The sequence below is a fragment of the Drosophila melanogaster genome, chromosome 3R (genome assembly GCF_000001215.4).
Source record: "Drosophila melanogaster chromosome 3R".
In the NCBI taxonomy this organism is placed as follows: Eukaryota; Metazoa; Arthropoda; class Insecta; order Diptera; family Drosophilidae; genus Drosophila; species Drosophila melanogaster.
The window spans coordinates 18,950,115-18,978,105 of NT_033777.3; the positions used below are offsets into that span (position 1 = coordinate 18,950,115).

The 27,991-nt window shown below is 41.9% G+C and overlaps 2 protein-coding genes across 7 annotated transcripts in view; both read left to right on the forward strand.

The window, feature by feature from the left end:
- The window catches only part of CG42613 (uncharacterized protein), a 48,893-nt gene extending 20,919 nt beyond the window's left edge, over positions 1-27,974 (forward strand). The window contains exons 1-15 of one of the 5 annotated variants that reach the window (NM_001260257.2): positions 82-489; positions 8,248-9,810; positions 19,305-19,482; positions 19,568-19,594; positions 19,655-19,863; positions 19,961-20,174; positions 20,517-20,734; positions 21,176-21,302; positions 21,373-21,474; positions 21,670-22,098; positions 22,163-22,566; positions 22,636-22,805; positions 22,868-23,045; positions 24,877-25,056; positions 25,344-26,443. In NM_001260257.2, coding sequence (NP_001247186.1) covers positions 19,671-19,863; positions 19,961-20,174; positions 20,517-20,734; positions 21,176-21,302; positions 21,373-21,474; positions 21,670-22,098; positions 22,163-22,566; positions 22,636-22,805; positions 22,868-23,045; positions 24,877-25,056; positions 25,344-25,666 — 2,538 coding nt within the window. In that variant the 5' untranslated portion in view covers positions 82-489; positions 8,248-9,810; positions 19,305-19,482; positions 19,568-19,594; positions 19,655-19,670 and the 3' untranslated portion in view covers positions 25,667-26,443. Of the gene's footprint in view, positions 1-81; positions 490-8,247; positions 9,811-13,654; positions 13,682-18,337; positions 18,437-19,304; positions 19,483-19,567; positions 19,595-19,654; positions 19,864-19,960; positions 20,175-20,516; positions 20,735-21,175; positions 21,303-21,372; positions 21,475-21,669; positions 22,099-22,162; positions 22,567-22,635; positions 22,806-22,867; positions 23,046-24,876; positions 25,057-25,128; positions 25,168-25,343 lie in introns of those variants that run through there. The other 4 variants (NM_001260256.1, NM_001414099.1, NM_001260258.1 and 1 more) reach the window with 4 other exon arrangements.
- On the forward strand, positions 82-26,443 carry CG43732 (uncharacterized protein). Of its 2 annotated transcripts, NM_001275792.1 has the most exons (15): positions 82-489; positions 8,248-9,810; positions 19,305-19,482; positions 19,568-19,594; positions 19,655-19,863; positions 19,961-20,174; positions 20,517-20,734; positions 21,176-21,302; positions 21,373-21,474; positions 21,670-22,098; positions 22,163-22,566; positions 22,636-22,805; positions 22,868-23,045; positions 24,877-25,056; positions 25,344-26,443. In NM_001275792.1, the coding sequence occupies exon 2, from the start codon at positions 8,314-8,316 to the stop codon at positions 8,422-8,424; it is 111 nt and encodes a 36-aa protein (NP_001262721.1). In that variant the 5' UTR covers positions 82-489; positions 8,248-8,313; the 3' UTR covers positions 8,425-9,810; positions 19,305-19,482; positions 19,568-19,594; positions 19,655-19,863; positions 19,961-20,174; positions 20,517-20,734; positions 21,176-21,302; positions 21,373-21,474; positions 21,670-22,098; positions 22,163-22,566; positions 22,636-22,805; positions 22,868-23,045; positions 24,877-25,056; positions 25,344-26,443. The 2 variants fall into 2 exon arrangements, with proteins under 2 accessions (NP_001262721.1, NP_001303510.1); NM_001316581.1 differs by lacking the exons at positions 19,305-19,482; positions 19,568-19,594; positions 19,655-19,863; ... (8 more) ...; positions 24,877-25,056; positions 25,344-26,443 and having other exon boundaries at positions 8,248-8,920.
- Positions 27,975-27,991: the final 17 nt, after the last annotated feature.

A 27,991-nucleotide genomic window follows, 5' to 3' on the forward strand; every position in this document is an offset into this window, starting at 1 on the left:
TCTCTCGCTTTTCCTCCGAATTTTCCTCGCATTTTCCGACTTCACTCTCTGCCTTAAATGCCGTGGCAGCAGCCGAGCGTAGTCAGTCGATTTCAGTCGGCCGTGCGGCACACACACTCGCAACGCGCTTTTCAGCCAGCTCAATTCAGCTCCGGATTCCGCTTGCCACCAGCTTTTGAACGCGTCATTAATCGCATCGTGTGACAGGAGCCTCGAATCAGTTTTCCCAGCAACGCGCGCACTTTTCCCGCTTTTGACCACCGATTAAGGTCTCTTGTTCTTTCCGCCTTATCGCTTCGTCCTGTGCGTTTGCATTTTAATGTTTGCTTAAGCATTCCGTTTCGGTGTCAAAATCCAAAATCCAAAATCCGGCCAAACCAATCCCGGCGATAAGAAAAACCCTGGCCTGGCAAACGGAGAGCTCAACGCGGAATTGTTCGACACAAAAGTGAATTACAAATCAATTGAGAAAGCCCTCGGCAGCGAGACGTAAATATTCAAATGGAAACCGAATTACATATTCTTTTGAAATTGCCTTGGCTATGGTGCACAATTGAGATATTCGGCATTTATAAGATTGTGGAGTGGGCTATTTATGGTGATCAATCGGGGCAAAAGGCTGGGAGGTATTTTGCAGAATCACTTGGTAGGATTAAAGACATTTAAACATCATACTCGCTTAAAATTAAACAATGATGTTTGAAAGTCAGCAAAACCACTGCAATATTTAAGTTATGCCTCTTTTGTGCGCGTATACAATTTTAAATGCAAATGTTTTTTGGCAAACAATTCCAAATAAGAATACCTTAATCATTTATCACGAATGAAATTATTAAATGGAATTCACTTGTATAACAACTAAAATGAAAGTCACTCCGTGCTGTGTATTGAATTATTTATTGCCACACTTACAATGCTGCATTTCCATTTAATATCAACCTATGACACCTATTCCTTTGACCAAACGAGAATGGCCATGTAAATTGATTCTTGGAATCGGTCCACATGCCCATACGATTCACCAAAAAAAAAAAAAAAAATGCTCATTTCAGCAAAATTGGGTTTTATTTGCATTGAGCGAATGTTCCTTCGGATGAGTTCACGTTCAAGCTAACTCGCCATTTTCAAAAGCAAACATACAAATGCGTTATTAGTTCACATGCACAATGGCCATACATTCCTAATCGGTAACCCTGGCTGCTTTTTCTTGGAACGTCCTTAAACAGGAGAGGGCAATCTGGGCAACGAAAGGTTACAAAACGAACTGGAGGCAGACAATTGTTGGGGGATTTACAACATGGCCCTCGTATTGTTTGCAATGCAGCAATAAGTCTGGATAAATGCGGAAAAGACAGAAGAAAAAGGGACGATGGTGATGGCGATGGAAATGTGTCCACGGCAGTTATGACAACTTCTGCTGGGTCTCACCTGTTTCACCTGTTCGCCAGCTGCTTAATTGGAGTCACAGCCAAAGTCCGGGCGAACTTTCCGATTTCCGTTCCTGCAACGCGTGCCACTGACAAGTGACAGCTTCGATTTGAGGCAGGAGTAAACGCATTGCTCATCTTCCAATTCATTTTTTAGATCTGAATATACTCTTGTTTGATCCGAAAAAAAAGGGAAATGATCTGCGAAATAAAATTGTAGTTTTACTAGCAGAAGACGTGTTTTTCCGTTTACACTTTCAGCAAAAGATTAATTGAATTGAATGCAATATTTTTCAAGAGATTTATACTTTGATTTTCAACGAAACGATTTTGTTTAAAAATCGTTATTTTCGTTCACGCTTATTATAAACATGCTAATAACGGCAACCAATTATTCTAACCAATACTCAATATATTTGTAAACATTTTGTAAATTACTTTCCTTTTTAAATTCCGCTCACGTTTCACTATAAGCGATGGTTTATAGTCAGCCTGCCTACCTGAAATTGCAGCTTATTTAATAATTACTCACGAAAATCATTTTCGTAATTGACTATTTCTCACTCCGATGTCTATCCATACAGTCGATCATCAGATGAAAGTGCTTTCCCAGTTTCTTTGCCATATGCAAAGTAGTAAACGTACAAAAAAAAAGTGGGATTCAGTTGCAATTTGCATGCAGTTCGGCAATCGCTGCGAAATTGAAACGTGCCAAATGTGCAAACAGAGGGCCGCAATCGTTTTCCACCTTGTTTGGATAGCCAACCAGGTGATAAGCAAACATAACCCAAAGGGACTCCCGTGAAAAGTCGACTTGCGGGGTTGGCTGGGTTTTAAACTCAACCCTTTTTTCTTTTTCTTCGGCTAAGGTGGGCGGCACTGCCACTAAATCAGGCTACTTCCACCAGGTAATAGAGAGATACAATTTGCTACGTGTGGAAAATGCGAAGAAAGAAGAGACGAGTAACTTTGCAAATAATGTTACCCAGCCACTCGAATGTTTAGGAACCTTTACGCATAAATTATTTATTCATTTGCCGTCGCCGGGTTTTTATATGCATCGTTAAAATTTCTGTTTGGAATCTCAAAGTGAATTTTCGGGTCCGGAGCGAGCACCTTTGACCCGCCCCCCCCCAAAAAAAAAAAAACGGAAATAGGGTTTTTTACGTTGGCTATTTTATAATGAGCTGCACTGGATTCGCTTTCACAGTGCTAACCCGTTGCTCATATGGTTTTCCTTTGCGCCTTTGGTTCCTTGTTCAATTTTCACTTTTGCAAGCGATTTTCCCGACGGCTGCTCACGAGAAAAGCTACGTGCAAAACGGCTTTGAGTGGAGGGTGTGGTCTCCACTTTCGCAGCGAAAGTGTTTATTTATTTCAGTTTGTGTGCTAGAAATAAGTTTTATTTCCGTTTTTTTTACCATTCCGAACCAAAATTATAATAATAACCTGCGGCTGCGGGCCAACGTTGCGTATGAGCGATGTTTTTTCAAACCATATTCCCATTGAAAACGCCGACTCGAAACTAATTAGCGCCCTGTACGCCGAGTTCTTGTTGTTTTGAAGGCTTTCCGCAGCAGCATTGGCTTTTGCCAGTAGAAAGTAGCCAGCGTGTCCACGTCATGTGATATGAGCTGGGAAAATATTGTTAAAAATATGCTGCAACTTTTTCATTACATCAACTTGACGGCTGCGAAGTGAAAACTTTTTAGCAACCAGCAGGAGCAGGCGGAAAAGCGTGGAAAAAGGGGAAAGGCAAGCGGCTTTGCCAGCTGTGGATGCTGTTTCTTTAATTTGTATTTAGTTAGCGGACGATGCTAATGAGTTTGCTGATTAAAGAAGGGATCGTCTTTTGATGTGCCACCTCTGGAATGAAATTTGCACAAGGCTTACCAGCTTTAAGACCTTGTTAACTGGCGAAAAAACAAAAGACATAAATTATTTGGCATGCGATCAAAACCACACTCGCAACCTTTTAGCTGGCATCTCCTGCGTGAAAAAGCTAATACAAACTGGCTGAGCCAATCAATTACGAGTAGTTCCCAAAGTTCAAGTCATTCTCACTTAGCTACAGCCAGTCTATCAATCTTCTAATCAATCTGAACGGAGCAAATAGCCAGCTAAAGTTTCGTCCTTAGCATTATGAATTTATGGACCGTTGGGCAGTCGAGTGAAAACTATGCCGATTTCAATAAAAATCATTAACCGAGCGAGCACTCAAAGGCCGATTTCGATTGAGTTTCTGTGCGGGTGGGCAGAACTTTCCGACACATTAAATATGAATGAAATGCCACGGTAATTAAGCCTAAACACAGAAAGATAAACAAACCGCGAATGGTCGTAAAATGCGATGAGGTGGCGCCAATCGAAATGAACTTCTTTGACCAAACACATTTCCAATCGAATTATAAATAAACAGAGGCTGCCACAATGAAATAAGCGCCGACAGGAAGCCAATTCAAATAGCCCCAGTCAGCCACTGTTTTTCGCCAAATACCTTATTTCCAAATTCCAAATGGAATTGGCATATAGCGAAGGCCTTGGGCCTTATGGCTGATTAGCCAATTTGAATTTTCAATATTTCCCGGAATCTAAACTTCTGTTTGGTAAACGCGTAATATGCCAGCGTTGTTCTGCTTACAAATTCCCATTGTTTCCGCATCCGAAGAAAATGAATTCACTTAGCCAGAAAGATGTGGCTTAAGGCGAGAATTTCATTAATCTTTGTCGCGCGTTCCTTGGCATATTAAAATATCTCTTTTGTGATACGTGAATGCATAAAATGGCAGACAAACGAGAGTGAAGCATCTTTGTGTAAGCTTTAAAAATCTCCCCCATAAAAGCCAACGTGAAACATGCAACAAGCTGGGTCAGGAAGCGGGCCAAAAGAAGGCCACCACCACCCATCAGCTACTGTGTCGAGGCTATACCCACACACTTCCACTGACACACACACACACACACACACTAACAGGCACACATACACACGCCTGCATACGAGTATAAGCCCCATTCATGTGGGTTACAATGAGGGCCAGACGCTTGTCCAAGGAACTAAGACAAAGGATACACAGAAATCAAGTTTAACTGCAGTTGAAGGCGGAAACGTGAGCCTCACACGTACACTGAAAGAAACCGCAAGAAAACATTGCAAATATCATTATTACCTAACTTGTTTGCATACTTGCGAATAATTTTATCGAAATGCTAAAGAGCTTTGTTGGTAGTAAGGAAATTGTTCTAAAGGGTATATTTATATGGACTTTATTGAGCTCAAAATCATACATTTATTTCGCAATGATTTACACTATTTAAATCATTTTTCTTTTCTTTGAATATTATTTGCTTAAATAAAACATGACACCATCAAAACCAATTTGAACATGGATGGATATTAAAATTTAAACAAATGCCTTTTCACACAAAGCCACAAAAAGTAATTCATACGAAACCATTAATGCAGAAATCGTATCTATCACATTTAATTGCATTTCCAACTCGTTACCACTTATTAAAATAATTTAATTTAATATGAATAGATGATAGAGTATTCCCAGTTTAACATTTTGATCTGTCTGAAAATGGGCGGAGTTACACCTGACTAAGTATTGGTACCAGCTTTTAAATCAGATACGTTCGCTGGTAGTTGCCAAGTGCCGCCTAAACAAGTGCAATTATTTTAATGCACTTTTGACTTGTGACATGGCAAGACAGCGCAACAACACGGCGACAGGCTTAAAGCAGTGCTCGAGCATTTATGCGGCTATTGTCCTGCCACACACACACACACACACACCTATGCAGCGTCACAAAGACAGTCACAATCGGGAGCACACAGTTACAAACACACGGCACTCGGCGGAGAGGACTCCTTGAGTCGCATCTGCCAAGGTCGCGGCGTGCATTTGAACTTGACAAAGGATAAAGGATTCGCTCGGCATTCGCCTGGCGGCTTTAATTCTGCATGCAATTTCATAAACGTTTCGCTCCCCTTTCAGTTCAGCAAGTCCGTGCAATTTTCCATAATTTTTTTTTTTTTTTCTGCCCTAGCATGGGAAGTTAGGCCAGCGTTAACCCTTCAAACGATTCGCTGGCGAAACAAATTGAATTTATGTGCCAGCGCACACGACGCCACGCAGAAATGTTGCCAACGTCACTGGCAATGCCTACGCACTCCAGGGCGCCATTCTTCTCATCCCTTGCCCCTTTTTCCATATTTTCCCTACGCATGCCACCCCTTTGGTGGCCACGACATGGCCCATTTGTTCTATGACCTCTTACACACTCCTTTCCCCGTTGGCAGTTCGCCTTTCGCCAGCATAAACAAATTTTGCAAATGTGCGCATAAAACTTACGAAATTGCAAAAATTTATTTTATTTCACAGCACAAGCCACACATACAGATTGTGGCAGTGACAAGCGTCTTTCCTTGGCGTTTCCTTTGTTATGAGGACCCCGGTATCCTGTCATCTTGGCCTTCTGCGTCTATCTGTGTTTGTGGCTCGTCGCCTTCTGGCGCTAATTTAATTAAGACTCATAGACAAAGAAGCCTGACGGACCGACAATATGTGTCAGTGCAATGTGTTGTAAGTCTTTTCAAAATGACTCCAACAGCCCCGCCCACGAATATTTCGAAAAATGTGCACAGACAACCGACACAATAAACAAATATAAAATAAATATAATTTCGGCCTTTTACACCGTCAGTCATAAAACACAAACGCAGGCAATTCAGTCAAGTACTTGGGCACGTTGCGTATACGCCTCGTTTGCCCGGGCGATGGCTGCATTTCATTTAATTTCACGCCTGCCATTCGGCAAATATGATTTTTATTGATGCCCCTGCGGCCTACATGTGTAAGCTAAAAATAAGCTGATAACTTATTACTTATTGACTTATGACTTATTACAACATAATTCGCCTGCTGGCAATATTGGTGTGGGAAATTTTAAGTTTTTGTGAATTGCTTTTTTTGGCCAAATTACAGGTGTGTACGTGTGTGTGTGTGTATGCGGAGGTAAAGCGCAGACAGGAAAGCATAATTTATGCAGATAAAGTTGGTTTGAGGGAAAGAAGAGCGAAGGACGAGCATTTCATTAATATTAATTGACCAATTCAAAGGGACGGCAAACAAAGAGCAATTGAGTCACGAAAACAGGCCGTATGACAGGCCAAAAAGCCAGTTAGTTCCAGGCTTACTTATAGCTTTTTTAAACGCACTCGGAGCCGAGACAAATGGGCCCAAATAAATAAAAATAAATATTTAAATGGCCAAGCCTTTTATACACGAATTTGCACAGCGGGCAGCCACTAAGTGCGGCGAATCAAATGGAAAAATGGCAACTGCCACGAAAATTGACAGGACCTGCTTCTGATGCCAAGAATGGCAAATTATTTGCTTGAGCTGCTTAATTAAAAGGCAGTTTACAGAAAGTGGACCCCAAAGCACTTTTCTACAAACTTAAGCTCGGCGAATTTGTTGTCCTTTTGGCCCTGTGCAAATTCAATTCGAGTTGCCATTGATAACGACTGACAGCAGCTGTGGCCATTTGGGCGAGAACTGGGTCTGGCATTAGTTGTTATTTTCCACTCCGTTCACCTTCCATTTGGCACTGCAAAAAACTTATCAATGGTTCCAAGTTTCAGTTCCTGTTTTGCCGAGCAAATGTCGGCGACCATTCAATGGTGTCAGCCATTTTCACTTTGGCAAAAAGAAAGCGGCGATAAAGTGAACATTTATTTGATGATTTTATACTCTTTCAACGATGTCCGATACTTTGCGTGGAACGACCAGTGAATATAAAGGGATGTCATTGGAAATAAATAACTGAATGAATAGGAACGATACTATGTATATCGTATTATATATCACCTAAAAACATTCTGCTTAATTTCTATCAATTTCTTGAATGTATGATAAATTTACCTTTTGAAAAGAGCATTCCATCATTTCCTATAGCCACGAAACTTTCTCGCAATCAACTCAATATTATTTTTATGTTTTATTTTCGCTTTTCAATGTATCGAATGGATGGCTTGTCAAGTTTTGTTTCGATGTAATTGAATTTTCGCCCCCCCCCCCTTTGGAGTGGCGCACAACAGCGATAATTAAGTATACGTGTCGTATGCCCGAGCTGCCATGTCAGAACTCATAATGCACTGGCAATTATCGTCAGGCTGGCAACAGATGAGCAGTGCAGCTCAGCAGCTATTAGACAGGATAATAGACACTCGAAATTGCATTCAGCTGAAGGAAAGTGCAAGGATCCACTCTCTCCGGCCGGACAGGACAGCATTAATCATCTGTCAGTGGCAGACAAAGGACTCGGTCATCCTGGGACAGCTCGGCTCACCCTTATGGGTTGTGATTTTTGGCCGAATTCCCACTCGAGTCACTCTTGATGAAGTGCGTAAGGGAGCCGGGTGGTGTGTGAGTGGAAATGTGGCCATGGGCAGGGACATGGGGGAAGGGATATCACACATACGCACTGGTGGCGACAAGTTTTGGGCTGTCCACAGGCTGTCGGGCATTTCATGCACAGCCGAGCGGCTGATAGGCAGCCCTCGCAATTTATGGCAGGCAATTTGTATCTGTGGGGTGGTTGGTGATAGCAGATAGGTGGTGGTTATGGCATTTGCCAGTGCCATTCGTAGTGGTTGTGCAAAGGGGGAGGGGGGGGGGGTGCGGATTTATGACAAGTGATGGCCCAGTGGATCGACCGATAATCTCTACTGCGCACAGCCAGGCAATCTCAATCGCAATGGCACATATGCAAATTTGCAAATTCCCACCTCATTTTCTCTCTCAAACAAATACAGATAGAGCACACATCGAATCCAATTCAAAAGTGAGGCACTAGGAAGAAAAAAAAAAAACAGTCCCGCATGAGTAACAGCGCCATGGTGGCCGTGGCCATATGCTGCATCCTCGTCCTGCTGGCCGTCTTCATCGTGATCATCATAGTGGTCGGCCAGACCATCGAGGAGCCCAAATGAGACATGCTCCAGCTGGGACCTGGCAACTTCCCAGATGGATAACAGAGGCCCCCACAAAATTGTTAGTTTGTTGGGGCCGCCAGCAAAAATTTCGTTGCCACCTCATCAGCATCTGCAGCATCCGCAAAATCATCATCAACATCATTTTCACGCGGCTGAAAAATTAGCAGAGGAAACAGAAGGATCAGGAGGAGGAGAAGGAGAACCAGGAGAGGAGAGGAGTGGAGTGGAGTGGAGTGGAGGAAATGCGTCCCATCGTCAGTATCCATTGGCTGTGATGTGAAATTTTTTGAATTTGTGAAGCAAAAATCAATCGAGAAACCAACCAAACACAAAAGGAGCTACTAAATTTTGGAACATTCCGCATCCTAAGAACACACACATCTTCATGTAGCATTTCTGTGTGTTAAGTGTTGTTAATATAAATGTATATATAGATACACAATCTATACAAAATACAAAATACAAAAATATATAGATATCTAGACATACTTACGTAATTATATATGAATATATAGATATATATATATATATATATGTGTGTAACCCAACCGTCGTAAAGTTGCGTTCTTTTTTATAAAAGTGTTGTTAACAAACCGATTTTTATTGATGTTTTAATGATGTTGAATACAACATATACGAGTATATACATGCATACACACACGAAAGTGGAATAAGTTTACATTAAAAGTCCAGCGATGTAAGAATTGATGAGCGGAAACCCAAGAAGCCGTAAAGGATGCAAAGGATTATGGAATCGAAGGAGCAGGACAATAGGGAATGCAACTGGAGAGCTCAATTGTTTATTATACCCTAAGATCATATCAATTCGGAATGATGCCAGCAATTGCACTTGTTAATTGCACAGTAATGAAGGTAAATCCCTTGCGGGATTGTCAGCGGGATAACTGGAGCATAGATATAGCTACCTAAATAAATGGAAGATATGGATTATAGAACAGAGGAGATATGCATTTTATATATCAAAAAACTTTTGGATAAGTTTTACGTGTACGTGTACCTAGGAGTAGCCAAATCTCGTGTATACAATATAAGCTGTTATCAACTATGAAACTTACTCACTTGAAACCAAATGAACTAGGCAACTTTAAACCCCACAAACTGTAATTTAATTGAACCCCAACCAAACAAACAACTACTCCAATTAAATCAATTCAACGCAGAACGTACGTGCGCTGTAATGGATAATAAAGAAAAAAAAAACAACAACTTCCGCTCAATTCGACTCAATTCAGTTTTAATCAATGCAAATGCCAGACTCAGCGAACACAATATTTAACAAATGATCAACGCGCGGCGCATAAATTAATATATTAATTAAATACAAACATCAACAAAAGTGACCAAAGTCAGAGAAGAGTAAAGGTAAGCCGAACATTTTAACGTGTTATACAATGACTTTTCTCTGAATATCCCTACACCAATAGTTTTAATAATGGCCAAACACTTTTTGCGGCTTAAAGTTACTCACATAGAAGGATCAACTGGACAAGGACGAGGGTGGGCTATAAAGTTTCATTGCTGCAGAGGCCCCTGTCAATTTGATTAAAATTGATATGCCCAGTTACTGGGGCAACTGCAGTCCTTGGACTCCTCCATGTGGTGTGGATGGACCCGTTCCCGTGGTGCCTGGTCCGGCAAATGAATCGGCAAAGGAAACTCCAGGATGCCAGACAAAAAGTCAACTTGATGAATATTTCCACCTCAGTCCGCATCAAGTAATCATAAAGTGATGGAAATTCAATTTACACAGCATTAAATATGGCAAAAATGGGGCAGCGTTGTTGTGGGTGGCAATTTATGTGTGTTTTCATGTTTTGTGTTTGTGTGGTTTATTATTATGCAGATTAGGGCAAGTTCTACCTTTACCTTTCGGCTTTGGCCCGACTTTACCCACTTGATTTTCAGCTGTGTCCTGGGTGTGCATAAAAAGCCGCCCCGAGCAGCTTGAACACGCCCCCTGCCAGTCCGCCTCCATCATCCACCCTCCACCTTCAGCTTCACCACCACCTTCATATGCAAATTACGTTTCATTTTGAATTTGTGCTACCTTTTTGCCACACACACGCACACCAGCACACTCGCACACTTTATGGCCATTCAATGCCTTGGCCAAATTGAAGCTGACGGCAAATGTCACGTTTTATGACTGCGTTTGCATATCAACAGTGTGTGTGTGTGTGTATGTGCGAGGGTTTTCGAGCTGCATTCGCTCCTGGAAGCACACTCGAAATGCTCGAGTGCCTATCTGGTTTTTCACTTAGTCAGCATTATGCAAATGCGACGCTGCTTCCAATTTCAATTTGTTTGTTTATGAATTGCTACTAACACAAATTAATTGTCCAATTCCAGGGCAGATTGTGGGCGGCATTCGGTGGGCGCGCCTGTGAATCGCAATCGCAATCTGATTCTGCATTTGCAGCTGAATTTGAATCCAAGTCCGAATGCGACAGTGCGCAAAAGCAATTATCCAAAGGAAATTGCTCAATTAGAAAGTCGAAATCGACAGCCAAACTAAAACACACAACAACTGGCAAAACAGAGTCAAAGGAGACAGATTAAACTAAACGACGACCTATTTAGGTAGATACAATGTTTAAGATTTAAGGACTCACTTTAAAGTGCGTTGTGTTTCAATCCTAACTTGCAGATAGAACTGGTTGATTTATGAAATAATAATTTGTAGCAATTTTCGTTTTCGAGATGAGAGATGCTATATTTCCTTTTCTTCAACCATTCACTAGACTAGAAAAAGTTGTCTCCTTCAGTGATTTCGCATAAGTAGAACTATCTCATTATTTTCGATTACATTTGCATGATGAAGGCCTCACAATGGCAGCCAGATAGCTCCTTGGAATTGCAGTCAGCAGCCAGCGATGTGTAAAGCGCAGATAGAAGATGTCCACCTAATGTTGGCAGGACCAAGGACAAAGTGTGCGGGTATGGGGAATAAACTGCTGCCTAATGACTCGAAATTTAATGCAGTTTTGTGAAATGTAGCAAAACCAATTGGCTGGCTAGTTTTTGGGGGTGGATTTTCGTCAAAATGGCGCTGAGTCAACAGCCAATTAATCAATTTAGCCAGCCCTCAAGCTGTCTGGGCCATCAATTTAATGTGGGCACGTTAAGGACAACGGTCTTGTGTTGCCAGGATGTAACAAATGCCAACGTTTTTAAAACCAAATTACAGCCGTGCAAAATGATTCGACTACGAACAGAGATTTGGCCCACCAAACACACAAACAACGAGCATATTTTTCATCTGTGGCACATTCCGGGTGTTTTTGTTGTTTGTGTGCTGCTTTCGCTTTTTTGACCGTGTCGCTACGCATTTTAATGCCGCCAGCGAGTCGGGACCAGATTTATGCCCATTTATTGAGCATAAGTGTTGGCAATTTATGAACCAGCCGCGCCCAGTTTCCCCCACTCCAAAATGGCATTTTAATAAGCGACTAAGATTGTGTGTGTGTGTGTGTGTGTGTGTGTGTGTGCTGTTGGGTGCTGTCTTTGTGCTGAAATGAAGATTTATAAACCGCCCCGAGCTGCTTTTCAACTCCCGAAAGTCGGGTTCAGCATACCCATAAATCTCACACAGAATCTTGTTTAGTTTATTGAATTATCAACGGGCGGATGTGTGTGTTTGTTTGTGTGTGTGTGTGGGCTTGACATTGTCTGACATAAAACTAAAGGAAATATCAAACACGTGCGCCAGTCACAGGGCACTTATGTAAATACATTTCCCCTTGACATCCATCCCCACAAACGTTTATATTTATAGTTTTATTTGTCTAAGGTTTGCCGGAGCGGCATTAAAATTTGCTCCCGCTTTCTACTTATCTACATCTCGCGTATTTTCCTCATTTCCCATACAATCACACTCACACACACACACAGATCGCCTCTCGTGGCACACGCATTTCCACTTAATTTTCCTGACTCATTTAAATAAATTTGTTTGGTTTCTGTGGCCTTAAGTATGCGGAACACGTTTTGGAACAAATCTGTGAAAAATAATTTTCTGTAGCATATTTTCTGGGGCCGACATCATTGAGTTGCAATTATGGAAAATACTATAAAACGTATTTACTTCTTTTAAGCAAGAAAATAACGTATTCGGCCGGAAGACCTAGGAAAACTTTTCCAAAAAATAATAAGGTCCAGTGCCGCAAAAACACCAAGACCACACAGGAAAAGAGAAGTCAATGAAGTGCTGCACTTGGAATGGCAAACCGAAACACGAAACTTGTTCCACACAAATACACACACAGCAACACCGAAGAAAAACAACAAATTAAAACTTTAAGCTTCGAGGCGCCGCAAAGGAATTATTTCAATGTCTAAAATCTTAACATTGACAGCAGATGCCGCAGAAAAGGGGCACTAGATCAGGGCTACGGCACAGTGCATGCCACTTCAGTTGCAGCCCCACCATCGTGCAGCGAGTCCAAATGTAAAGCCATGCCATGCTGCCATCCTGCCCATGCTGAAACCCCCTGCGATGTGCACTTGGCATCAATCAATAATTGCCCATTGAAGGCAGCTGCTGGAAGACTAGCTGGTTGGGTTGGCTGCTCCAAGCGAGGATGCCACGCCATGATTGATTAGCGGCATGCAACACGAGGTGCTTCAGCGCGAAACCCGACTAGACAGCATAATATGGCGCTTATTGAATTGAGTCCTTTGGCTGCTCACTACTGCCAACGCCCGTCTTCCCTTCGATCCTTCCCTTTGGTTGCTTTCTTTTCCGTGCCATGGCCACAGTACTGGCTGCTGGTGATATTGCATTGTATCTTTGAAATCGCCTGCGCTGGCAGGACACTCAAGGCTGCTCGAGTGGCAGTCGGTGTTCTTATCCGCCCCCTCAAAATCTCTTTGACTGCCGCTTGCATTTCCATTATGTCAATTTGCTCCTTCTTCTCGGGCCATTTAATTGCCATCCCTTATTAACCTTTTGAAAAGATGTGAAATGCATGCGGCACCTTTACACTTGAATCATGTATTGTGGATGCCACAGATATTTTGTTCATAGTTATTTAACTTAGCTGCTCTCAAGACTTCAAAATTAATCTCTTCAGTACTGATAATATTTAAATTCTTATAATTATGTGATTATTTTCTAAAAATATAAATATTTGTTTTCCGTGCAGCTCTTTCATCTCGGAAAATCACTTAATACATATTGACTCTTTTTTTTTCCGTTTCGTTGCAGGTACGTTCGCAAGAGTCAATCGAAAGCGTGAGTAGCAGCCACAGGCAATTTTATTATTTGCCACTTATCGATAAAGAAAAGTTCTTGGTTCGACGTAGTCAAAAGTTCAAAGTTGAAGCGGCCCTCAATCGAGCAGTCATCGAGCTGATGGATCTCGGCAAAGTGCATAAATAAATGCAAAAGAGTTTAGACCAAAGCCAGGGGACGAATCTCAAGTTGACCAAAAGTTGTGCATAACTTGAGCTGCAGTGCTTGTGGTTTCTCTGTGGCCACCGGGGCGTATGCATGATATTAATTACGAACTTAACCCACTCGCCACAGCCATTAATGAGCTTCTAGATAATCACTTGAATTTAATCACCCTACTAATTGGCCATAAATTAGTCTCAATTTACCTAATAGCCAACGCAAATATGCACTTAGGGAACGACCCCCTGCAACATAATATGCATAATTATGCCAGCCATTCGAAATAACCAGGCCCGAAACCATAACCAAAATCCAGCCTTGAGAGTCTTGAACGCCTGCTGTGTCTAAGATCCTTATCCATAGTCATAGAATCTCATAATCATAATCATCATCATCATCATCATCATCATCCTGGGCCATCAGCACTCACCTGCCTTCGTCTTAATCAACGCGTTTTATCGCCATGATTTTATTTTTCGGCCTGGAATAAACTATTAGGAAAACTCATTTTCAGGAAAATCCACTTTAATTGCTGTTACTGTTGTTGCCAACGTTGTTGCCATTTTCCCATCTGAGGTTTTGGTTATGGCAGCAAGACAGTCAGATATAATCCACTGAGCAAATACAAGGTATCTGTCACGCAAAGCTTAAAATTATTTTCAAAGAAAAAAAAACTAAATAAATTGTATCTAGGAGCAAAAACATGACTCGATCTTTTCCTGAGTTCTTATCTCAGTGTTTTTGATTTGGCATAAAACAATTGGGAAATGCTGGCATGACAAGTTGAATTAGCCAGTAGAGCTTGTCACACATAAAAAGTGTCAACTCAGCGCAGCCTTATAAAACATTACAAAACACTGCAGCCTGCCATTTGCTAAGCTTTCGCCAGGATTTTCTCTCAGTGAACCGCACAAGAATTCGTGTATCAGAACGGCATGCCAGGCAGCAATAAAACAACATAAAGCGCTGTGGCGTCTCTCTGGTTTTGGGCCTGGTATTTGGCGAACGGTGTTACTTGTAAATTTAACGCAAATTGTCTGTAACATGAGCTCCTCCACCAAGGTGTCTAAGGGGATGACGGTGGCAGGGGCAGGGGGGCAGGTGTAGGGAATGGTAGCGGTACTGGAGGATGGGTCTGTGGTCGACTGGTTTTTGGGTAAGGGGCATATAAGGACACTGCGGGTGGCTGTGTAAGTGCCGACAGCAGTGTCAGCCATTAAATTTTCAAGAAGTGTGTACTCGAGCAGGAAACCCAGGCAGACAGCAGCAGGCGGCAGGATCAGGTGCCGGGGGACTTACCCCAGTAGACAGACAGAGCCACTAAAGATTATGTGTTCAGAAGGGCGACAAAAGTGTCGCAATGGAATCAGCCCATAAAGAAGTTCTCGATTTGAAAAGTAACTTGAGCGTACGCCTCGAGTAAGTAGGTTTCACTTTACTCAATGAAAGTTTAAAAAGTTTCACTAAACTCGAAAATGGGCATAGGCTTTACCAAACTGCTTTACAATCTTAGTAAGTAGATTAGTATAGTTTTCTTGAGTGGATTATAAATTATTAGGTTTGCTAGTTGTTTTTTATATATCTTCAAGGATGTTCGTTGGAATTTCCAAGATACAATTTCCCTTGGTAATGCAAATATTTCAGTGGTGTGATCATTCCGTTCAGGATTATTAAATTCTCGAGAATCCGAGGCATATTCCCTCGTGTCGCCTGTCCCAATTTATGTGTGTGTGTGTACACACAGTGTCGGTTGGGTTATTAGTGGCATTACGTGCCTCCTGGGGAACGTTTTCGTCATCGGCATCATCGTCAGCGTCTTGGTCTCGGTTACGGTTAGGACTACGGTTACGGCCCGGTAGCATTTACTGACATGAATCCTTGGGGCGCTATTTGCGCCAAACCGCAGGCTGTGGTGTATGTGTGTGAGCCGACCGGTGCCTCCCCCAATTACACCTGTTCGCAAACGGTAAATATATTTAGCAGACAACTTGTTTGCCCAATGAAATTGCTGCCATTTAGCAGCTTTTCATTGCTTCAGTTAGTTTTCACGGCACGCAATTAAAAGCTGCAGCATTGTGCTGCGCTTTGTTCCAGCTGCGATGGCATTGAAATCGAGGCGCAGCCAACAAAAGGTGTAAATTAACATAATGACATGGATGGAGGGGGGATGGGGAGGGACGTTGGGCAAAAGGAGGGGACTGAATGGCAAGAAAACAAATGCCAGAGCAGAAGTGCAAATGCGTTGCCGAACACAACAAAAATATTTATGACGATGCAAATGGCGTCTGCATAAAATTTATTGACACTTTACTGCGCATTGTCATTGCGGTGCGAAAAATGGGCGGGGTGTTTGGGGGCTGCTGGTGCGGGGAGGGAGCAGCTTCCGGTTGCCAGCGTTTTGTGCTGCGGTTGACATTGCTACGCCCATCGTCACGGCCACGCCTCTAGTTTTTCTACCCGGTAAGCGGGGATTACAAGGGTACGCATACATACATACATATTATGTATGGTGTTCGTGAAAGTGGTTCCAACCGGAAATCAAACCCACTAGCGAATAGTCCCGGGTGCTCAGATTATTCGTTGATAAATAAAAACAGTATAAACTTTATAAACAGAATTGTCAAGTCATAAAGGTGTCTAGAAGTACGCAGCACGCTGACATTTTGCATATTGTTGCATTCTTTTGAGACACTTTAAGAAATAATATTAGAACACTGTTCATTTCTGCCTGTCACGAGGTTATATGAATCCAAATCCTTGCCACAAATTGAACATTTATGTTCATATTCAAATAAATATACAAAAATAACCTGATGTATGCAATTCATTCGAAAGCAGGGTATCCCATTGTCCAGAAACTTTTCCCTAGAGTTTTTTAATTTTTTTTTTGTTGTTTTGTGGCACGTAGTCAGCCTTGCGCCGTTGCACGCATCGTGTGTTGGTGTGCGGGGGCGTGAGTTGGGCGTGTATGAGTGCCACACAAATCCGCTTTCATTTTAATGAGCAAACTTTCGCTCGTGCGCCATTTATTTGCTGTTTAGTAAACTGCATTTCGGATAAAATGTCGCTGCTGAGTATGAGTATGTGTGCATGTGGGTATGGGTTTTCGAAAATTAATTTTAAATACCCAAACACGGGTGACAAAGGCGGTAAGCAGGGGATAATCGCACAGATCGCTTGCCTAAAGGGATTCTATTCGGTTGCGTAAATAATTAAGTGGAAATTATGTAAACGGCTTAGTTGGGGCTTTGGCCAACACAATGTTGACATGGTGTATTTGGCGGTGAAATCACAAAATCAATAGGCAAACCGTTTAGTCAGTTAAATTCGAGGCCGACATTTATCCCCAGCAGTAGTTTTGCGCATTTGATTTCCACCCAAACTCAAACCCAAAACCGTACTTTCGGCAACTGCGGACCGCAGCTGCAGCTGCGCAACCCACAAAAGCCAACACAAAGCATGGCCCAAACCGACCTTCTGCCCGAACATCAAACACATCTCTCGGTCGACTCATTTATTATGGGCTTCAAGCGAATTTAATTACAAGCGGCACACCCACAAGGCTTTGGTTAATTTCTAACCGATGTGGCCATTTATGAGGAATTCAGAGCTGTTAGTTATAACCAGTTTGGATCAATAATCATATCTTAGACTTATAAAAATATATGCAAATTGCAAACGAAGTAATATATTTGAAGCAAAAAGGACATACATTGAAAAATATTTAATAGTCCTGACTTGTTATTTCCTTGAACGCAACTTCTTCTAAACTTACGCCAGTCCAAAGTTCAAGTTACACGGAAGGCAATAGTTGCCTCTACACTAATTTGCATTTTCTAGCAATTTAAAGTTCATCTAGTTAAAGCCGGCGTAGTTAGATTTCATTTAAACTAATTAAAAAAATATAACAGAGAGTGTTATCTATGGGAGAGTCTAATAAAAGGCTTACGGGGCTTTGGAAGTTAAAGGAAGTGGATGCTGCCCAAAACACCTTGAACAATGCAGCACAGTGTTTGCTAGTGTGTGTGAGCTTGTGTTTTGGAAAGCTCTTAATAATTTCCGCTGGCTTTGGCACACACACACAGACAGGCACTCTTATTTTACGTTGCGTATACGCCATGGCAGCCGGCGCACGTCGAGTACATGAATTTCCTTTCCCAGCTGCACTATCGGTGGATTCGCTTATCGTACGACTAGCACCCACACCCATGGCCAAAGCTGAAAGCCATTTTGATAGATAGATAGATAGATAGATGCGGAGCGTGTGAGCGGACAAACAAATGGACAGACAGTCGGACAGCTTGTCATAAAGTCGAGAAGCGCATTTCCATGTTGGGCGTCAAGTTGTGACTGAAGCAGAGCAGGAGCCCCCATATCCAAGCATATCGAAATCATTAACGCTGTCTATTTGTCTACCCCCCGTTTTCAAACCAACCCCCAAAACAAACACCCACTCTGCCAAACACCACCACCAACCACTCACCCACCGTGCAGGCGGTGCTCATTTAAAGTCGAACGGCGCCGACGGAGAGCCTTGGATGCAGCCGGTGGTGGCCTATTTGGAGGTGTCGTCGCGACCCACGAAATCGCCAAGTAGGTGGCGGCATCTCGCCCTTTCTCTCTTCTCCTCTCTCCCCCACAAACAGCTAACCACCCATCCAACACCCACCCACCATTCACACACACACACACACACCCTCTCAAGTTCAAATCCCCGCTCTCGATGTGTGTGTGTGCGCCTTGGGCCGCGCGCGTGTGTGTTTGTTTTTTGGTGTGCGAGTGCCTGCAATGCGCGCCCGTAGTTAACAGTTGCGTTTTACTGTCCACCCGTAGTGCCAATTGCCCTAGTTGACCAACTCAAATCGCTTCCTAGTTGTACACAAATCAAACAACAACCAAACACCCAACAGAGAAGAAGTCAAGAGATTAGATCTGTGGTGCCAAATAAATTTCGTGAATTATGGCCAATAACTATAGATATCTAATCATCTAAATATTGTAATCTTGCTTATGTGCTGACATTAATGAAAAAGTATTCATTCGAAAGAATGATAATAACGCAGTTTAACAGGACTCATAAATACACTATGGTTATGAATAAAAAAAATTGAATAAAATATATATTGTAAATCAGAATTATCTTAAAACTAAAAGTTAAAATAATTGTGGATATAAATTATATTAAATGTACTTGAACTTCCAAAAATACCCAGCTTAAATGCGATAATTAAAGACAATTGCTGACATTTCTCTCTGTGCACACAACGCCATACACACCCACACATTGACATGCCTTGTTAACAGCTCGTGTTCCGCTACTACGTTCTGTGTATGTGTTCTGTATTGCTGTGTGTGTCAATGTCTAGTCTAAACAGCCCGCCGTAAACATCCTTTGAACTTACCGATGGCCATGTGGTGTGTGCCAACATCGCCGCTCCACTTTTCTCATCCTTTTTCACAGAGTGTGATCAGACATTCGTGTCGCGGATCGGCGGACCCCAGAATGGCAGCTTCTCGGCCCCGCTGCTGCACAACCATCGCAATCACTCGCGCCAATGCCTCTACACCTTCCTAGCAGGACCTGGTCAGCGTGTCGAAGTAGTTTTTAAATCGTTTAATTTAAGAGGAAGTCCGCCAGAGTGAGTGCAAATTGAATGAGTGGAACAAAAGTTACCAGACACTTATATATTTTCTTCTCTCTGCTTATTTCTGCCCATTTCGCAGCGGTTCGGCCGTCGGTGAATTACCAAGGTAAATGCGAAACAGTTCACTCAAGTTGAATACCACCATAATGTTGTCTCCACGTTTCAGTTGTGTTCATGAGTACATGGATATCTACTCGGAGGTGCAGTCGTCGGAGCCAGCGGAACTGATCAATTCGCCATTCGGTGGCCGCTACTGCGGCACCATTCCGCCGCGTCGTCGCATTTCCATGTATCGTGCAGTTGCGATTTCTTTTTTTAGCAACAAGAACGTGACCACGGACCTGTTCGAGGGCACGTTTAGGTTTATAAATGCATGTGAGTAGAGGGAGTTATGGGGCATTACCCGAGCCGCCACCACCATTATTGACTACTGACTGTCTTATGATTTCCTTTCCAAATTCCATCCGAAAAGCGGAATATGAAATTGGCATACCCATTGCGGGATCGCCATGTTCCTACACGATAACGCCCAGCATGAGCGTCAACAAAACTGGTGCGCTCATATCGCCAACCTATCCAGGTGCCTATCCGAAGGATATGTCATGCACATATCAGTTTCTTGGTGAATCGAATCAGAGGGTTAGATTAGAGTTTCGGGATTTTGATCTATTTTTTGGTGGACCACAGTGAGTACCTCTAATGCTGCACAGTTAAAAAAAAAAACACACACAAAAGACACACAGCGAAATGAAAAAAAAAAAAACACAAACACACAACCGGTAACAAGTCAAGATCAAAGCAAGTGCTGGCTTTTGGCTGGCTTTTGGCCAAAACTTGCTCTGATTGGCAGCCCACACACTACCACACACACAATCTGTGAACTATCTAAACCGAATTTACCCTCATCCGAATGTCTCTAAAAACCAACTCTTCTCTATCCAATCTGCTATTCCAATCTGCGCAATTCGTCTACAACCAAATTTCAACAACATCACCACCACAACTGCAAACCAAACCAAATTAAACAGCTGCCCATTTGACTATGTGAAAGTGTACGATGGTCCAGATAATTCGTCAGCATTAATCGGTACATATTGCGGGCAGCAAAGAAACTTAGTTTTGTATTCGAGCGAGTCGAGCCTTTTTGTTCATTTTTATACGTTATCGCGCACCGCAAATACCCAAAATCGTGGCTTTAAAGGAATTTATGAATTTAGCGAGAGTTTTGTTAAATTAGATTTTATACGTAAGTATTGTCAAACATCTATAATGTTACAAACTATGTTTATCGTTTCAGTTCTGCCCACCCTGGCAGCCATTTTGTGATGCTCTTCGGAGCATCATGCTCACCGAAAAGTGTAGCCTACTTATTAGGGCATCACAAAATGGCTGCCACGGCAAATAGCATTTGTCAGCTAATTGTATGTGCTTGAACCCACCTATTCACTGGCTTTGTTCGTTTTGTGTGCTATTTTAAGCTTTATTTATTCACCTATCGACACTGCAAATTCTAATCTTTCCACACCTTCTCTCTACTTCAATAACAAATATAACTATTTTCAACGCTATCTGGTGATTTCCAATCTGCTCTACAATTCGAACTGATCTGATCTGATTGCTCTATCGAAATTTCAAACTAATCATTCGCTACAAAAAACGAAACTGCAATTTGTAATACGCAACGCAGGTGAAAATGATGGCATTCACATACGTGGCTCAGAATGTGATCAAAAGATTTTATCGAAGAAGGAATCCACTGGCTTTGTGCTCTCACCCAACTATCCCTATCCCTATATACCAAAAACTGTGTGTAGGTAAGTACAACATTCTAGTTAGTTTCTTAAAGAGAGAGGGCTTGCATTTAATATTTGCATCATCATTTAGATATTTCATCTATGGCATGCAGGATGCCCAGCATCTGGAGCGTGTGCGTCTGGAGTTTAACGCTTTCAATATACCTAAGGTGGAGCACAAGGACAAGAGCGAGTAAGTTGTTTATTAAGCAATAAAAAGGATTGACAACTAATTTAACACAAATATACAGACTATTATTGTAAATTGTTCCTTAAAAGGGAAGGGAATTTTAATGTTAAAAAGTACAAGAGAATATTCCGACTTTTAAGATCGCACATCTGTCATTGTATAAATTTTTTAATTTTTTAACTTTTAATTCTATTAAAGGTCCAACTGCACGGACGGCTATCTAAAGATCTATCTGAAGGGCCAGGAGACGGCCGATGCCTACGACAAGTTTGACTACGAGTTGTGCGGCAATGAGACGCAACGGGTGATCAGCGAGGGGCCACGGTTGGCCATGGTCTTTAGTTCGGGTGAGCTGCAGGGTCGTGGCTTCAAGGGCAAGTACACCTTCGAGACGGAGTACAAGATACCGGGCACGGCGGCACCGGATGGCACCTGCAGCTTCACCTACGTGAGCAGTTCCAAGAAGCGCGGCGAACTGAACAGTCCGAGATACCCCTCCAATTATCCCTCGGACACGAATTGCTCATATCTCTTTCTGGCCGAGGCCGATGAGCAGGTGACCATTGTGTTTGACCACTTCAAGATCAAGGCGGACAACAATGCCAACGCCACCGCCGGAGCATACGGGTAAGATCGTGATCAAGGGACCATTAAACGTAACTATATATTTACCCATTGATTAACCCTTTAGCTCTGGTGCTTGCTTCGAGGACTGGCTGGAGATGTATGTCGTCTATCGGGATAACAACGACCGCCTGCTAGGCCGCTACTGCGGTCAGACAGCCCCCGGACCCGTCGAGAGCCCGCGGGGAGCGGTGGGGCTGCGTATCACCCTACACACGGACCAGGAGAGCGTAGCCAGCGGCTTCAAGGCCCGTTACTTCTTCGAGTCGGCCAAATCGGATGCCGGCGACTGTGGCGGCAACTTCAGCAACCAGGACTCGGGTCTCATCACCTCGCCCAACTGGCCGGCGGGCTATAAGGCACCTGGTCGGGGCATGGCCTCCAACGCCTGCAACTGGGTGATGAAGGCACGCCCCGGCTACAAGCTGTCCATTCACTTTGAGCAGTTCGGCCTGGAAGGAGACCCAGCCAGTAAGTCGCAGAGTGGCGTGAAAATGTGAAATGAGAATTGGTGTAATTATTATTTACTTTTCCAACCAGATCGCGGCTGTCCTGCCGCTGTGCTGCGGCTGTGGATGAACGTGGACTCCGACCAGCCGCCGCTGGAGCTGTGTGGCGAGAAGCCGCCCGTGGAGCAGTGGCACTATACCTCCACTGGCCAGACGGCGCGCATCAGCTTCACCACCAGCGACAAGACAGTGGGTGCCCAGGTAAGAGTAATCATAATTATGAACTCCCAGAGATGGTGACCCTTAAATCTTGCATCCAACAGGGCTTCCGCATTGTGTGGACCGAGATACAGGACTCCGGTCCGGGTCCGCCGTCCGTGGGTCTGCACTGCGAATCGACGTACCATTTCCAGTGCGGAGCCGGATACTGCATCTCCGATAAGCTGCGATGCGACGGGGTCAAGAATTGCGGACCCGGCGACGATACTGACGAATTGCACTGTGAGTCGTGAGTGAGTCGAACGGTTCAGTTCAATTTTTATTTGCCTTCTTTTGCCTAAGTTTACGTAACCGAGTATCTTAAGTTTGTCTCGTGTTTCCAGTGCGTCCGCTGTGTGGGCGAGCCATTCAGTTTCCAAATCTAAGTTTTTCTTGGTTTTCCACGGTTACACGTTGTAGCTCATGTGCGATCTTGCGTTCGTTACACTTTTCATTTGATGCGTGAAGAAAACTTGAACCCGACGAAACACTTGCAAACCGTTAACCACTTAATATAAACAACTATATAATAATCGATACTAATTAAAAGCCAATTAAAGTGACCTCAATCTATATCCTATATACATACCTATTTCTCGCTACGTCTTTTTGCACCTAAGTATTCGTATTTTGTCCTGAACTTTTACTAGCTGTTTTGTTCCCTCCATTTTCGATGGCCAGACCTCTGTACATACCTCTTTCTGTTCGATAGTCTAGGGTGCTACCCATCCCTGCATTTCACCAATGCATTTCTCTTCTTTATCTCACCCGATTTTTCACCTCGAATGGCATTCAGCACACTATTCAACAGATACAGATACTCGTATATACCCAGATACATGATATCTGCCGCCACGCCCACACTAAACTCATCTTTCTCTCTTTCTCTCTCTACTTGTCTAATTCTCCCTCTGTTTCTCTCTGTTCTTTCTTTTGTCTCCACCAACAAAACTGAAAAACCACTACCAACTACAAACTGTTCGACTTTTTAAACTTGAAAAACTCCCCTCCTCGAACCCGAATATTTAAAACTCGAAAAACAATAAAAAAAAAAACCAATCCTTGGCACAGGTGACGCAAACTCCACGCATTTGCCCACATTTCTACAGACATTTGTTTTAGCAGTTACGGCATTAGTGTTTAATACGTACAACTAAAGTTAAACAAGAACGAAACTCGAAAAATCAAAATTTTAAAAATCAAAATTGGAATTGCCACGAGAATCAAAAACGTGAAACATAACTAAGATAACAAATTACCATGAATGGAGCATTCTGCTAGCAAGAATTTGTACTCATTTTTCTAACAACCAAACGAAGCAACCAAAACAAAAATACTAACTAATACTAATCTAAGTAAATGAAACTCTTGGTCACAATTAACACGTGAGTTCCGCATTAGCTTGTCAACAATCGATCCACACTCCACGCTCATGACATGCACAGAGTTCAAACCAAGATACATGTCACTCCAATCTAGAGAAACCTTAAACCCTAAAACTCGAACCCATAACCCCAATTCACGTAGATTACCGCAGTTGGAGGAGATCACAGTTCAAAGACCATACCAAGTTTATCCTTTGTTGCATCCTTTAGTTCACTTCAATCGCATTTTGGGAGTTGAGTTCATATTAGTAAGCATGCCTCCGAGTTTTGGTTCTGGCTTCTTAGTGTTCCTTTTGGCACCTTACCACCTTCACCTGTCATGTGTGCACCGCATCGATCAGATGTATATATAGAGCATATGTCTTCCTGGTGCCTTTGTTAAAATGAACTGAATTTTCTAAACCGCCTAAGCTAAATATATTGATATGCTAAACTTGTGTAACCCAGTTAAAAAACCCGAAATGAAATGGAAACCACAGCACACAGAACAAGACCACCAAGTTCAGACTCACCCACCCACATGACACACACACACTCGCAAATCTCAGCTAACTAGAGATCTCAATACACATCCCTAGCAATAAAGCATATTCCTGTTCAACTAACCCGAAGTGCTCTGTTATCATTGATTAACTTATGTATTCTGTGCTCTTGCTCTCCCCTCGCAATTTATCATACGAATCATACAGGTACCACGGAAGCGGCCGAGGAGGACTACGACGTCCTAATTATAATAACGCTTCTCGTCGTCTCGTCCCTAATCTGTCTCCTATGCATACTCTGTCACTCCAGAAGAAGCCGTAGAAACCATGTCCGCCAACTGGGCCTACATCGGAATGCACATTACGACTCGCAGACCAGTGCCACGGGTAAGTCCCATATGACACCATTTTATGCGGCATATACGTTTTATCAACACTTTTGCTTTTTGATCCCCATAGGTTTTCTTTGAGTGTGTTTTAATTTAATTTGTTTTCAAGGTAATTTGATTTATTTCTTACTCAAGAAATTAACATGCAGCACTTAGATTTTCAATAAGTATTATCACGTTATTACTTTACGTTCAACATATTGTAGGGATTTTCCATTGATAATATAATATAATACCAGTTATATAACTTTTTAATGTTTCAAACCCCTTTTTCTCGTGGAGCAGCGGGTCTCAGCTCCAGTCGCAGGCATCTGCAGAGTGGTGGCGCCAGCATTGCTGGCAGTTTGCATGGGATCAACAGCGGCAACCTGATCATTCCGCCCGCTCCACTTCCGCCAACCAGTGTACCGCCGCCGCCACACATCTGCATCGCCGGCGTGGACATGGGAATGGGTATGGGTATGGGACACGGATTGATGTCCAACGGGGAGGACGACGACGACGATCTGGAGCTCGACGAGGACCAGCTGGACGCGGACATTTTCATCAACGATGTGCACTTCGATGAGGACAACATCGATCATGTCAACCAAATGGCGAACGTCTAACGATGGTTCGGTGCAGTTTTAGGCACTTTTATCGCAACCTTCAGTTTCGGTTTTAAAACGCATTTAGAATAAGGCTATCTACATACATAGGTAATGGCGAACGAAGCAACTTTGCAGAGCAAGAACAGTAGATTACACACACTCCCACAGTGCAAACTGACACGCAGACACAGGATACAGTGAAACACGAGTACAGTAAAACCGAGAGGCGAGCAGAAACAGAAATTCAAAAGTTAACAATACCTAAAAGACAAGAAATTATGCAAAAATGCGAATTGATTAAGACGTAAATTTAATAGCGAGCGAAACGGGATGGCTAGTAGCATTAGAGATGGGACAGATAGAGCGGAATCTAAGCTAATTAAGTACAGTAGGGCGAGCATATTGTAGTTGCGATAACACGATTAGCCAGCAGCGTTTCACATAGGGAATGATAGGCGATGGATGAATAAGAAACCAATAACAGCTACATTTAATAACTATATTATACACATAGCGAAATACGTACGGCGGAGCGGAGAGAGCGCACAAAAAGCACAGACCGATGGGCGGATGTGAAGAAAGCAACAAGAAGCCGTGCGGCGGAAACGGAAACGAGCCAAAAATAGTGGACCGGAAGTGCATGTACGAATCATTTTCATAGCCACAAGAGACCGCAGAAAAGACGAAAAATAAAATAAAGTTGTTGATTTTTATATTTGATACGAGTAATATTTAGGTGAAGCATAAATTGAATTAATTATACAACAGAAAAAACGAAGACGAAATAACGTTGATAAAAAACAATACACACAATTCGCAAAACCGATAGATAAACCAATAATGAATAACGGCAGCAACATACTAAAGGGCATAAAACAATAATAATTAATTATCTTTACATACGCGCATGACTTTTTATTTATACATTTTGTACAAAAAATCTTCGACCCTTGAGGCTACACAAATCAAACTTACAACAACAAAAAGGAGAAGACGAAATAATGCATAAATAAAAGAATTAGTGACTATCAAAACTGTATCTTCCAGCAAAGAATAAAAGCCAAGAGTTTAATGACGCTAAATCGAAATGTTTATATGAGAATAAAAAGGAATTTGAATAAATTACATATAGTGGCCCCAAAGATGGAAAATGATTGCGAGAAATGGAAATTAAATAAATTCAAAGATTTTTGTCTATTTAAGCACATTTTTATAAACATTTAAGGCGAACAAGAATATTTATAAAAATGTATACGCTAAAGGGAACGATAATAATAAAGTAAATTATACAAAAAGCTAAACACAAAAACTAAATACAGGAAACCCAATATTAAGTTTCTTTTTTAGTTGGGTCGAATTCTATTTAAATGAACTATTATTTTATTGTAGTTTATCAACTTTATACACATGCAATCCTGTTGCGAAGTTAAAGAGGCTTTTAGTTGAAATCAGTTTCCTCCGTTTTGGAGCTAAATGATAAATTCCCAGAAATTTCCAAGAATAAATAATAATTATTGGTTTCATAGCGCACGTACGTTTTGCAAAGAAAATTGAGGAAATTAAAGAATATGGCTTAAATCAGCGATGGAAATTAAAAAAAAATCCCGTTTGACGTAAAAACGATTAATAATAAAGGTATGTAGGTGTTACAAAAATGCTACATTAATTAAAAAAAAAAGAATGATAAAAAAAGCTAAAATAAATACAATTACATTGATGAAGTAAACCGTTGTTAAATTGTTGCATAAAAAAGCATAATGATCAAGAACTCCTAGGACTTAATTCGTATAAATAAACTTTAGTTTAAGTGTACAAATTTTGTTGTTGTATTACATAAAAACCGAACAGAAAACCCAGAAGCGAAGAATTCAATTAGTTAATAAAAACTCTAAATTTGTGTTCTAGCAATAAAAATTAAACATAAATTTAAAGAAAAATAGTACGAAAACGTAAAGCTAATAAAAAGTTTGAAAAATAATGTCCCCAGCAAAAAAACCTATCCCAAAACCAAAAAAGAAAATGTTCTAAACTAAAATGTTTACTAAAGTAACACAAAGTTAAACTAAAACACCCCAAAAAGCAAATGTTAAAATTACAATTAAACCTATAAATAAGACACTCAAAGAAAGGAGTCAAACACATTTGAATTGAGAGACGTTTTTCAAATTTCAAAAACCCGATACAGAAATCAGAAAACCGAATCTCGGGCGCACTTATTGGCAGAGAACATGGCGCCAGTTGCCAAAAAGAGAGATAACCGAATAACAAATAAAATAGTTAAATGATAAATCGCAGAACAAAAATTTCAAATTAAAAGGAAACACCTACAAAAACAATTCCATG